The 12,166-nt window shown below is 37.5% G+C and overlaps 2 protein-coding genes across 2 annotated transcripts; both read left to right on the top strand.

The window, feature by feature from the left end:
* On the top strand, positions 70–3,444 carry LOC18593777 (G-type lectin S-receptor-like serine/threonine-protein kinase At4g27290). The gene is made up of 7 exons (XM_018125016.1): positions 70–1,472; positions 1,628–1,762; positions 1,978–2,099; positions 2,174–2,384; positions 2,517–2,754; positions 2,832–2,982; positions 3,054–3,444. Exons 1-7 carry the CDS (start codon positions 212–214, stop codon positions 3,357–3,359), a joined length of 2,424 nt encoding a protein of 807 aa, XP_017980505.1. The 5' UTR covers positions 70–211; the 3' UTR covers positions 3,360–3,444.
* On the top strand, positions 6,777–10,713 carry LOC108662948 (G-type lectin S-receptor-like serine/threonine-protein kinase At4g27290). The gene is made up of 7 exons (XM_018125014.1): positions 6,777–8,052; positions 8,263–8,397; positions 8,925–9,046; positions 9,122–9,332; positions 9,465–9,702; positions 9,778–9,928; positions 10,408–10,713. Exons 1-7 carry the CDS (start codon positions 6,777–6,779, stop codon positions 10,711–10,713), a joined length of 2,439 nt encoding a protein of 812 aa, XP_017980503.1.

The following is a 12,166-nucleotide window of genomic DNA, read 5'->3' as shown; positions in this document are numbered from 1 at the left end:
GTCAGGTCAATACTTCAACTGTACATCCTCAAAAATTAAGTTCTTATTACTGAGGACTGCTGATGGCAGTTTAAAAAACATTACAAACGTGGGATAGGATCTACCAGAAACTAGAGCTCGTTTTAGTTTTCTAAAACTCCTCCTTGCATCAATTATTACTGTCTTTGAATAGACAAAGTCCATTATTAGCAAACTAATCCAAGGTTTCTTAATGGGGCTTGTTCTCTGTTTGCTTCTTTTCTTTATTACAAGAACTTCTGCACTAAACACTATTACACCAGGCCAATCCATAAAAGATGGTGAAACTCTGGTGTCAGCTGGTGGAAGCTTTGAACTGGGATTTTTCAGTCCCGGGAATTCTAAGAGTCGATATCTAGGAATTTGGTACAAGAAAGTATCAAGTGGGACTGTTGTATGGGTAGCGAACAGGGAAGCTTCTATTTCTGATACCTCAGGCGTTCTAAGTATCAGTGACAGGGGAATTCTCGCAATTCTGAATAGCATCAATAGCGCTGTTTGGTCTTCCAATACATCAAGAAATGCAAAGGAATCAGTTGCACAACTGCTGGAGTCGGGAAATTTTGTGGTGAAAGACAGAAATGATAATGATCCGGAGAACCTTCTTTGGCAGAGTTTTGATTATCCTTGTGATACCTTTCTACCGGGAATGAAGATTGGAAAAGACTTTGTCACTGGTTTTGATAGGTATATATCATCCAGGAGAAGCACAGAAGATCCTGCTTCAGGCCAATATAGTATCAGGATAGATCCTCGGGGGTTGCCACAGTTTGTTCTTAAGAAGGGACCTGAAATATTGTTTAGAGCAGGATCATGGAATGGTGTTTACTTTACAGGAAAACCAGTGCTTAAAGCTAATCCAGTATATTCGTATGAGTTTGTCTTGAATAAGAATGAGGTCTACTACAAATATGAGATGCAAAACAGTTCCATCTTTTCGAGGTACTTATTGAATCCATCAGGTCTAATAAAAGGTTCCATACTGAATGAGAGAAAAAATGACTGGGAGGTTTTCTCAACAGCACAAGCAGATCAGTGTTCAATCTATGCCTTTTGTGGAGCATATGCCACTTGCAGCACCAACAAGTCTCCTCCATGTACATGCTTGGAAGGGTTTGTGCGGAGTTCAGCATCCTCCACAGATTTGAACTCTGTAGATTGGTCAGATGGATGTATTCGAAGGACGCCATTGACGTGTGATGATGGAGATAGCTTTCTCAAGCAGACTGGATTAAAAATACCAGATACATCGATATCTTGGACAGACATGAGCATGAATCTCAAGGAATGTGAGAATTTGTGTTTGAAAAATTGCTCTTGCACAGCTTATGCAAATTTAGATATTAGAGAGGGAGGCCATGGCTGCTTGCTGTGGTTTGGAGACCTAATTGACATCTCAGACTTCACGGAGGGTGGACAAGACATTTATATCAGGCTGGCCACTTCAGATCTAAGTAATATTCCTTCTGTCTTTTGCATTTAGACTGATCAATGAATTTGGACATGTGATGCTGCTGATGCATGAAAAAGATTCACATTCTCAGCAGCAATTGATTTAGGAGATGTGCTCAAACTCAGAACTTTTTCTATCATTCTTCAAATCTTTCAGATCACATTCAACGCAAAGGAAAGTCGAAGGAAAAGCAAAAAGCTGGAATTATAATCATCTCTGTCATTATAGCCACAGGAATGATGATAGTCTCATTTTTGTTGTATACCCGGAAGAAAAAGCTTAGAAAAGCAGGTAAACGAATTCAGTTACCAACGAAAAGCACTATCAAATAACAAATATACCTATTAACAATTTAATTTTTTTCTTGGAAATGAAAATAAAGCAAATTTGACTGTGAAAAATGAAATTGGAATGTTAGACTATATTAGCCATTTTGTTTAAATTTGAAAATTCTCAGTATTACTATCAGTTGTCAATCCATCTTATACTAGTTCAATGATAATCAGGTGAACAGGAAAAGGAAGAACTAGAGTTGCCGGTATTTGATTTCGCCACAATAGCTAAGGCAACAAATAACTTCTCAAGCAACAACCAGCTGGGACAAGGTGGATTTGGTCCTGTGTACAAGGTAAATAAGCAATACCCTATAAGGTGTCTTTCACTCACTATTCCTTGACATTTTTACACATTATAAATTTTAAGGGTACATTGATAGAGGGGCAAGAAATAGCAGTAAAGAGACTTTCAAAGAATTCAGGACAAGGACTGGAAGAGTTCAAAAATGAAGTAACATTGATTGCTAAACTTCAGCACCGCAATCTTGTAAAGCTCTTCGGTTGTTGCATCAGGAGAGATGAAAGGATGTTAATCTATGAGTACATGCCTAACAAAAGTTTGGACTACTTTATTTTCGGTTTGAACCTGCTATCTCAGAACTTCTTTTTATGCCAGTCTTGCATTTCCCATTTTTGTTATTTCTTTTTGTTTCTTTTCTGATGTTCTGCCTGAGTTCTTAGCTTATAGACACAGCAATTGTTGGTTGCAGATCCAACAAGAAGCAAATTTCTGGACTGGCATAGCCGCATGCATATTGTTGATGGAATTGCTAGAGGGCTTCTTTATCTCCACCATGACTCTAGATTGAGGATTATCCATAGAGATGTCAAAGCAAGCAATATCTTACTAGATAATAGTATGAACCCAAAGATTTCAGATTTCGGATTGGCTAGGAAGTTTGGAAGTGATCAGACTGAGGCCAATACTAAAAGAGTGGTCGGAACCTAGTATGTTTAGCAAGACTTGTCTGGTACTTTTGTCCCATGTTACTTTTAAAGTTCTAATTTAACATTATTTTTTACAGCGGCTATATGTCACCTGAGTATGCCTTTGATGGGCTTTTCTCAATGAAATCTGACGTCTTTAGCTTTGGGGTTTTGGTTCTGGAGATAGTAGCAGGAAAGAGAAACAGAGGATTTTCCCACCCGGAACATGACCATAATCTTCTTGGACATGTAAGACTAAGCTATAACAGTTTATTGTTCTGTTTCAAAGAATAATATCAGTTCTGGTTTCAACTTTTCAGGCATGGAGATTGTGGATGGAAGAGAGGCCATTAGAACTAATTGACAATGCATTAGGTAACTCTTATATGGTGGCTGAAGTTTTAAGATGCATCAATGTAGCTCTATTATGTGTGCAGCGACACCCTGAAGACAGACCTAACATGTCAATGGTGCTGCTGATGTTGTCCGGCCAGACTATATTGCCTCAACCGAAGCAGCCTGGCTTTTTCATTGAAAGAAATCTGCCACTGGCTTATTCTAAATCAGTCAAGCATGAACCATTCTCGGCATATGGATCTACTGTAACGGTGTTAGAACCACGTTAGCAGCTCCTCATACCATAAAAACTCTAAGAGTATACCTAGGAGTGTATGCTAAACATTCATACATTTCAAAATTAATGACAATGGTTTTTTCTTTTGACTTTTCTCATTTCTGTCCTTCCATGTTAGCTGTCTCCTTTTGCCATGAGTAAAGTTCTTTGAGTAAACATATCCATAGTCTAGAGCAAGGGGAATTCTTGTTGTGACAGGTTAGCTAACTGGTTTATGGTGGGTTCTAGCATTTGCATCGTTTACTATAATACAAGTTTCTCCTCACTGGTATGTTATTATATTTAGTAGATGAATACCTTAAGGTTTAACACCTAGCTATTCCTTGAGGTTGTTAGTTGTTTGGCATTTTATATTGTATCACTTTTTTTTTTTTCGAAAGTCAACTTTGATTCATAGCAAAAAGAACTGTTTTACATACAAAAGGACTGTATTCAGCTGAGATATAGCAGTCAGAATACTGTCAATTAACTGGCTTGCAAAAACACAGCCGAGTCAATACCCTGTGAACTATACATCCCCTGCCACAAAAACTTCCTAATCCTGGAGGCCATGTTAACAGAGGGAACAAACATTACACATCTAAAAAACCAGACCAGATGTCTAGCATAGCGTCTCTCAAAGTGCAGAACAAGTAAGAAAAGCAAGCATAGCCTCCAGGGCTGTTTCCACCTCTTACATCTCCGTGCACTCTTCGCCGCTTCCAGTTGACAACAGGACAAGGTCAAAACTCCCTCTGGCATTAGAGAACACAGACAACGTAAAATAGATTATCCCCCGAGGAAGCAGCATCATAGAACCAGACCTTCAAAACACAGGAAGGAATCCGCCATGAGGGTGTCTCCCCCATACACACTTCCATAACCACACAATCAAGGATAAACTCATAACAAGTCATTTATTCTATCCACCTCCCTTTTAGCATAATAATCAGCCCTTTCGTTACCTGATCTTGGAATATGCCTTATCTGCCATCTGTTGAAGGTTTGATAAAATCTGGAAATATAAAGGACAGGGATGAAAAACAGAGAGAATAATCAATGGAGAGGAAAGAGAAGATTTTGGGTCAGCACAAAAACGATGTGCACAGCCACACTTCATTTACTCAGTAGCCAACTATACATACATGACTGAAGAAAGAGAAACAAGGTAAAAAGGAACCAGCTGGCTAAACATCCACCTGGCATTTCCACTTTCTAGGTGCTCTGGGAATGATGAGATATTCCCTGACACCAGACATTCTCTCAACTACCCAAACGTGTAGTTTTGGAAGAAAAACAAAGAAACGAGACCCGAATCCTAACATTTGGGAAAAGAAAATAACCACAATAAACAGACAAAGGTTAAAGTAAAAAGTCAAACAAAGTAAAGAAATAAAACGGCGCTAAAGTGTTCTTCCATTTGAACTTCCCGCGTTTCTCCACCTCAGCTACTGAAAAATAGAGCACCAGATTTCAACACCATCCACCCACCTTTTCTTGTATAACTTAAACCAAGATAATAGGAAACTTATGCAGTTCATGAAAGTAATGATCTAAGAAATGTGTTAAGGCACTTATCTAACTGCTGTAAGAATACAAGTTTACACCATGAACGCTTCAAAGTTCATTTAATAGGTTGGAAAAAGTTTCTTGAATTTATTGAAAAAAAATAATTAGCACAGGCTTGCACAATGTTGCTTTGGTCCTCAGTTGTTCCACCTTGGGATTGAGCAATACTATTCCACCTTGGGTATCATTAACTAGGAACCTATCAGGACACCAAGTGGGGGCAGAGAATTTCTATTCCATTAACTAGAGGAAATGACCAAGAAGCTGCATCAATTAAATTAGACATAATTTTCAGCATATGGGACCCATCTGGATCTGCTAAGTGAATGGAAAAAACAAAACGTTGCAATGCACAAGACCTTATTGTTTCAGCAGAAATAGTTTATGATGACTTTGGTGTTTTGATAATTTTGCATGCATGTATCACAAGCTGGGACTATTCTAAGGAGGACTAGGACCTAAATCAAGACTTCCTTTTGCATAATATTTGTTTTCCATTTATTTACTAGAAAGTTCATTTCACTCTTATTTTAGCACCCAGAAAACAGAACTTCTGTCTCTAAATGCTGGTGGATGGTGCCAGCAGCAAACCTTGAGAGGCAATAAAACATGCAAGCCTGACAAGCTTTATTTTTTTTTTTTTATAAAAAATATAAATAACAGACATGGGATATAAGTAATTCTTAGAAATCTCAAAGATGTATTCTAACTTAACTGGTAAGGTTGGCCTCCGCCTTTGACATTAGTAATTTAATTACAAGAATGCCTACCAGTCAGAAACATAAAAGTTACAGTCAAAGCAGCAAGTTTTTCCATGTTATCTCTGTTTTCACATTTCTTATTTCAATCTTTTCTGTTTGTCCATGGTCCACAACAATAGACTTAGAAATTTCCAGTTGAGTAACCCAAATGCACTTTGTTATTGTCAATTCATCAAGTCTCTTGTATTCAGGAAAATACATTAAACCATGACTAATACTCTGATAGGCCTTCATTTGTTGAAATATAAAAAAATCTCTCATGTTAGGAATGCATAGTCACAACCAGGGATACATTTCTGTTTTAATGTCAATTTTCATGTCAATAATTCACTGTATATCCTCAAAAATTATGTTCTTTGTTGTTTTGTAGCATTGCAGGATCATGACTCAGACATTGCACAGTGAAGATGAATGCAGCAGCATTGATTGTACAACCAGAAACCAGGAAGAAGAAATTAAAAAGATAAAACAGAGAGAGATAGAGAAATAAGAGGCTAACATTCCTTTTTTCATTCATAGGTCATATATATATATGAAATACAAGGTTTACAATGCACCTCATTACACAAAAATTAACTAACACACTGTCAAACCATGCCTAACTGACATTTTGACTGAAACGAGTAATCTGTCATTAAACCATCATAAGTATGGCTGCCCTTAATGTTTTTACTTTGCTTTGGTCTTAGCAGCAAGCCTTACTTCAGCATTCCTCTTTAACGTTTGCTGTCCAAACTCCAGCATTGATCTAAGCAAAGGAAAGCTGAAGGAAAAGCAAAAAGCAGGAATCATAACCATCTCTGTCATTGCAGCGATCGGAATGATGATAGTAGCAATTTTGTTGTATGTTCGGATGAAAAAGCTTAGAAAAGCAGGTAAGAAAATTCAGTTACCAACTAAAAGCACTATCAAATAACAAATGTATCTATTAACAATTTAACTTTTTGTGTATCTTCCGGACATGCGGTCCACCTCCCAAATGTCTTGGCTTTGTACCAGACTATGGGTGGCTAGGCCCCCAACACTATTCTACCAGTGATATATAAAATCCACCTTTTTGAGAGCAAAAAAACAAAAAGCAATCCATTATTAGCAAATTAATGGAAGGTTTCTTAATGAAGCTTTTTCTGTGTTTGCTTTTCTTCTTGACTACAAGAACTTCCGCACTAAACACTATTAAACCTGGACAATCCATCAAAGATGGTGAGACCCTTGTGTCAGCTGGTGGAAGCTTTGAACTGGGATTTTTCAGTCCCGGGAATTCTAAGAGTCGATATCTAGGAATTTGGTATAAGAAAGTATCAAGTGGGACTGTTGTATGGGTAGCAAACAGGGAAGCTTCTATTTCTGATATCGCAGGAGTTCTAAGTATCAGTGACAGGGGAATTCTCGCAATTCTGAACAGCACCAATAGCGCTGTTTGGTCTTCCAATACATCAAGAAACGCAAAGGACCCAGTTGCACAACTCCTGGAGTCGGGAAATTTTGTGGTGAAAGACAGAAAAGATAATGATCCGAAGAACCTTCTTTGGCAGAGTTTTGATTATCCTTGTGATACCTTTCTACCAGGAATGAAGATTGGAAGAAACTTTGTCACTGGTTTTGAGAGGCATATCTCATCCTGGAAAAGCACAGAAAATCCTGCTCCAGGCCAATATAGTCTCGGGATAGATCCTCGGGGGTTGCCACAGTTTGCTCTTAAGAAGGGACCTGAACTGTTGTATAAAGCAGGACCATGGAATGGTGTTTACTTTAGGGGAAAAGCAGTGCTTGAAGCTAATCCAGTACATTTATATGAGTTCGTCTTGACTAAGAATGAGGTCTATTTCAAATATGAGACTCGAAACAGTTCTATCTTTTCAAGGTACCTATTGAATCCATCAGGTCTAATGCAACGTTCCATATGGAATGAGAGAAAAAATGACTGGGAGGTTTTCTCTACACTTCAAGCAGATCAGTGTTCAATCTATGCCTATTGTGGAGCATATGCTACTTGCACCACGAATAAGTCTCCTCCATGCACATGCTTGGAAGGTTTTGTGCGCAGATCAGCATCCTCCAAGGATTTGAATCCTGTAGATTGGTCAGATGGATGTATTCGAAGAACACCATTGACGTGTGATGATGGAGATAGCTTTCTCAAGCATACAGGATTAAAAAAACCAGATACATCGATGTCTTGGGCAGACATGAGCATGAATCTCAAGGAATGCGAGAAACTGTGTTTGAAGAATTGCTCTTGCACAGCTTATGCAAATTTAGATATCAGAGAGGCAGGCCGTGGCTGCTTGCTATGGTTTGGAGACCTAATTGACATCTCAGACTCCACTGAGGGTGGACAAGACCTTTATATCAGGCTGGCCACTTCAGATCTAAGTAATTCTCCTTCTGTCTTTTGCATTTAGACTGATCAATGATATTGGACATGTGCTGCTGCTGATGCATGAAAATAACTTACATTTTCAGCTCCAATTGAAACTCTTCACAAAATAGATTTACATTTATTGTTGCAGAACTAGCTGTAGATAGTTTAAAGTTTATCCAAACATTTAGGAGATGTCCTCAAAGTTGTATCCAATCTTTCAGATATCATTCAACGCAAAGGAAAGCTGAAAGAAAAGAAAAAAGCAGGAATCATAACCATCTCTGTCATTATAGCCACCGGAATGACGATAGTAGCATTTTTGTTGTATGTTCGGATGAAAAAGCTTAGAAAAGTAGGTAAGCAAATTCCTGTCAATTAACAAATATATCTATGAACGATTTAAAATTTTCTTGGAAATGAAAATAAAGCAAATTTGACTGTGAAAAATGAATTGGAATGTCAGACTATATTAGCCATTTGATTTACATTTGAAAATTGACATGTTTACAATCAGTTGTCAATCCATCTTATGATTTCAAGTGTACTAGCTGGTCGGTGGATCTTTTTAAGTCTTTGTGAGTATGTATAGGTTGTGGGTTGGGATTTTCTGGGTTATTACCTGCTAGTTGGGATTTCAAGTGTACAGATGAGTGTTGATGTGAATTCTTGTGATCTTGATGTACAGGGGGAGAGAGTTTTTTTGGTTTGGGTTATTAACTCGAGGAGTGAACTTGTAAGAAGATTTTGAACTGTTTTACTTGATTTGTGTAAAACAGGGCAAAATCCTTTTGTTGCTCCACAGAGGTTGTTATCCTCTGTTTTTAAATACATATGAATTTTCACAAAAAAAAAATCCATCTTATACTAGTTCAATGATAATCAGGTGAAAAGGAAAAGGAAGAATTAGATTTGCCTATATTTGATTTCGCCACAATAGCTAAGGCAACAAATGACTTCTCAAGCAACAACCAGCTGGGACAAGGTGGATTTGGTCCTGTGTACAAGGTATATAAGCAATATTCTGTAAGTTTATCTTTCACTCACTATTTCTTAACATTTTTTGAACATTATAAATTTAAGGGTACATTGATAGAGGGGCAAGAAATAGCAGTAAAGACGCTTTCAAAGAATTCAAGACAAGGACCAGAAGAGTTCAAAAATGAAGTAACATTGATTGCCAAACTTCAGCACCGCAATCTTGTAAAGCTCTTTGGTTGTTGCATCAGGAGAGATGAAAGGATGTTAATCTATGAGTACATGCCTAACAAGAGTTTGGACTACTTTATTTTCGGTTTGAACCTACTATCCCAGAACTTCTTTTTATGCCAGTCTTGCATTTCCCATTTTTGTTATTACTTTTTGTTTCTTTTTTGATGTTCTGCTTGAGTTCTTAGCTTATAGCCATGGCAATTGTTGGTTGCAGATCCAACAAGAAGCAAATTTCTGGACTGGCATAGCCGCATGCATATTGTTGATGGAATTGCTAGAGGGCTTCTTTATCTCCACCATGACTCTAGATTGAGGATTATCCATAGAGATCTCAAAGCAAGCAATATCTTACTAGATAATAGTATGAACCCAAAGATTTCAGATTTTGGATTAGCTAGGAAGTTTGGGGATGATCAGACTGAGGCCAATACTAAAAGAGTGGTTGGAACATAGTATGTTTAGCAAGACTTGTCCGGTACTTCTGTTCCATATTAGCTTTAAACTTCTAATTTAACATTATTTTGCAGTGGTTATATGTCACCTGAGTATGCCGTCGATGGGCTTTTCTCAATGAAATCTGACTTCTTTAGCTTTGGAGTTTTGGTTCTGGAGATAGTAGCTGGAAAGAGAAACAGAGGATTTTCCCACCCGGAACATGATCATAATCTTCTTGGACATGTAAGCTAATCTATAACAGTTTATTTTTGTTTTCTGCCGGCTGTTTGTTGATTTCTTTATGTCTTGGCCTTGTCAAGGTGCTGTTCCCTCTCCGGTGCTGGTTTGGAACATAGGTTCGACACCAAAGAATTAGAGTTCCTTGTTTTTGTTTGGAACACCTTTGTCTCAATGCTGTTATTTTTGGTTTTGTTTGTTTTAATCTATTAGTAGTCTTAGGCTGATTGCTTTCTGTTTCATGCAGTAGTTTTTTGTGTTTAGGCAGTTTTGAGTTCTTTAACTCTTGGTGGCTGAATGTTGTGGGTCTTCTGCTAATCCATGTGAGCAGACGTGCCCTTTAATTGGACAGTTTCTTTTGTCAAGCCGGCGTCTCTGGCAGCTTCAGCACGAGACTAACAATGGCATACCGGTGTATGACTAATAAAATCTACTTTTCAAAAAGAAAAAAAGCAATAATATTATTTCTGGTTTTAACTTTTCAGGCATGGAGATTGTGGATGGAAGAGAGGCCACTAGAACTAATTGACAATGCATTAGGTAACTCTTATATTGTGGCTGAAGTCTTAAGATGCATCAATGTAGCTCTATTATGTGTGCAGCGACATCCTGAAGACAGACCTAACATGTCAATGGTGCTGCTGATGTTGTCCGGTGAGACTATATTGCCTAAACCGAAGCAGCCTGGCTTTTTCATTGAAAGAAATCTGCCACTGGCTTATTCTAAATCAGTCAAGCATGAACCATTCTCAGTATATGGATCAAATATAACAGAGCTAGAACCACGTTAGCAGCTCCTCATACCATAAAAACTCTAAGAGTATTCCTTAGAGTGTATGTTAAACATTCATACATTTCAAAATTAATGACAATGGTTTTTTCTTTTGACTTTTCTCATTTCTGTCCTTCAATGTTAGCTGTCTTCTTTGCCATGAGTAAAGTTCTTTGAGTAAACATATCCATATTCTAGAGCAAGGGGAGTTCTTGTTCTGACAGGTTAGCTAGCTGGTTTATGGTGGATTCTAGCATCTGTATCTTGTACTATAATTTAAGTTCCTCCTCAATGGTATGTTATTATATTTAGTAGATAGATACCTTAAGGTTTAACAACCTTGCTTTGGGATTTTTATATAGTATCACTTAAACCAACATAATAGGAAACTTATGCAGTTCATGGAAGTAATGAGCTAAGAATTGTGTTAAGGCACTTCTCTAATTTCTGTAAGAACACAAGTTTACACCATGAATGCTTCAACGTTCATTTAATAGATTGTAAAAGGTTTCTTGAATTCATTCAAATTGATAATTAGCATAGGCTTGTAGAATGTAGATTTGGTCCTTAATTGTTCCACCTTGGGTATCATTAACAGGAGGGTTAATGTTATAGTCAACTGGATTTACAGAGTCACACTTCTGATGTTTAATTTGAGGAAATGACCAACTAGCTGCATCAAACTAGATATAATTTTCATCAAATGGGACCCATCTGCATCTGCTTAAAAAAATATAATGGGAAAGCACAAAAAGGTTGCAATACAAGACCTTACTGTTTCAGCAGAAATATTTGATGTTGACTGGCGTTTGGACAATTTTGCCTGCATGTATCAGAAGTTGGAACTAACTCAAGACCCCCTTTTGCATAATATTCCTTTTCCACTTATTTGGGAAAGTTACTGGAAAGCACGTGTGAGGGAACACAACTAATTCTCTGTTTGGAATGCAGGAAAACCGCAAGCCTCACCCTCTAGGAATTAGGAAATGGTATCTTCTCTGATATTGAAAAGAAAAATATGTAAGTACTTTTATTGGGAATAGTTTAAGCCAAAAGGAATTTGCACTTATCCTATGTGTTTACATATCCTTATTAGTTTCAAGGCCACGATCATGAAAATCCAATGGAGATTAGTTTTTTTTTTCTCCTTTTTTATGTTTGTTTGTTTTGAAGGTCAAGATAGGTTGCTGTCCATAGGAGTTACTGAACTTCTCCATTAATGATATTTGAAGAGAAAAACTGAGTTGACTTTGACTATTGGCTGCAATGCTATTTCCACTGATGATTAAACTGATATTAAGACTTCTGATAACGTTGTTTGAACCCGGAACTCTCCTGTTCCCATGTCAGAATAAACAGTAAAATGCGGTAAACCAAGAACTACCTACCTACTTCCATGTTGACAAGCACATGGCACCCTAAGTAGGCCGCTGGAGAAGCATAAACAAGAAAATTACAGTTTAGTAGTAACT

Source organism: Theobroma cacao, chromosome 7 (assembly GCF_000208745.1).
Source record: "Theobroma cacao cultivar B97-61/B2 chromosome 7, Criollo_cocoa_genome_V2, whole genome shotgun sequence".
Classification (NCBI taxonomy): Eukaryota; Viridiplantae; Streptophyta; class Magnoliopsida; order Malvales; family Malvaceae; genus Theobroma; species Theobroma cacao.
The sequence above is the reverse complement of the archived record's forward strand: the minus strand, read 5'-3'. Positions and strand labels throughout refer to the sequence as shown.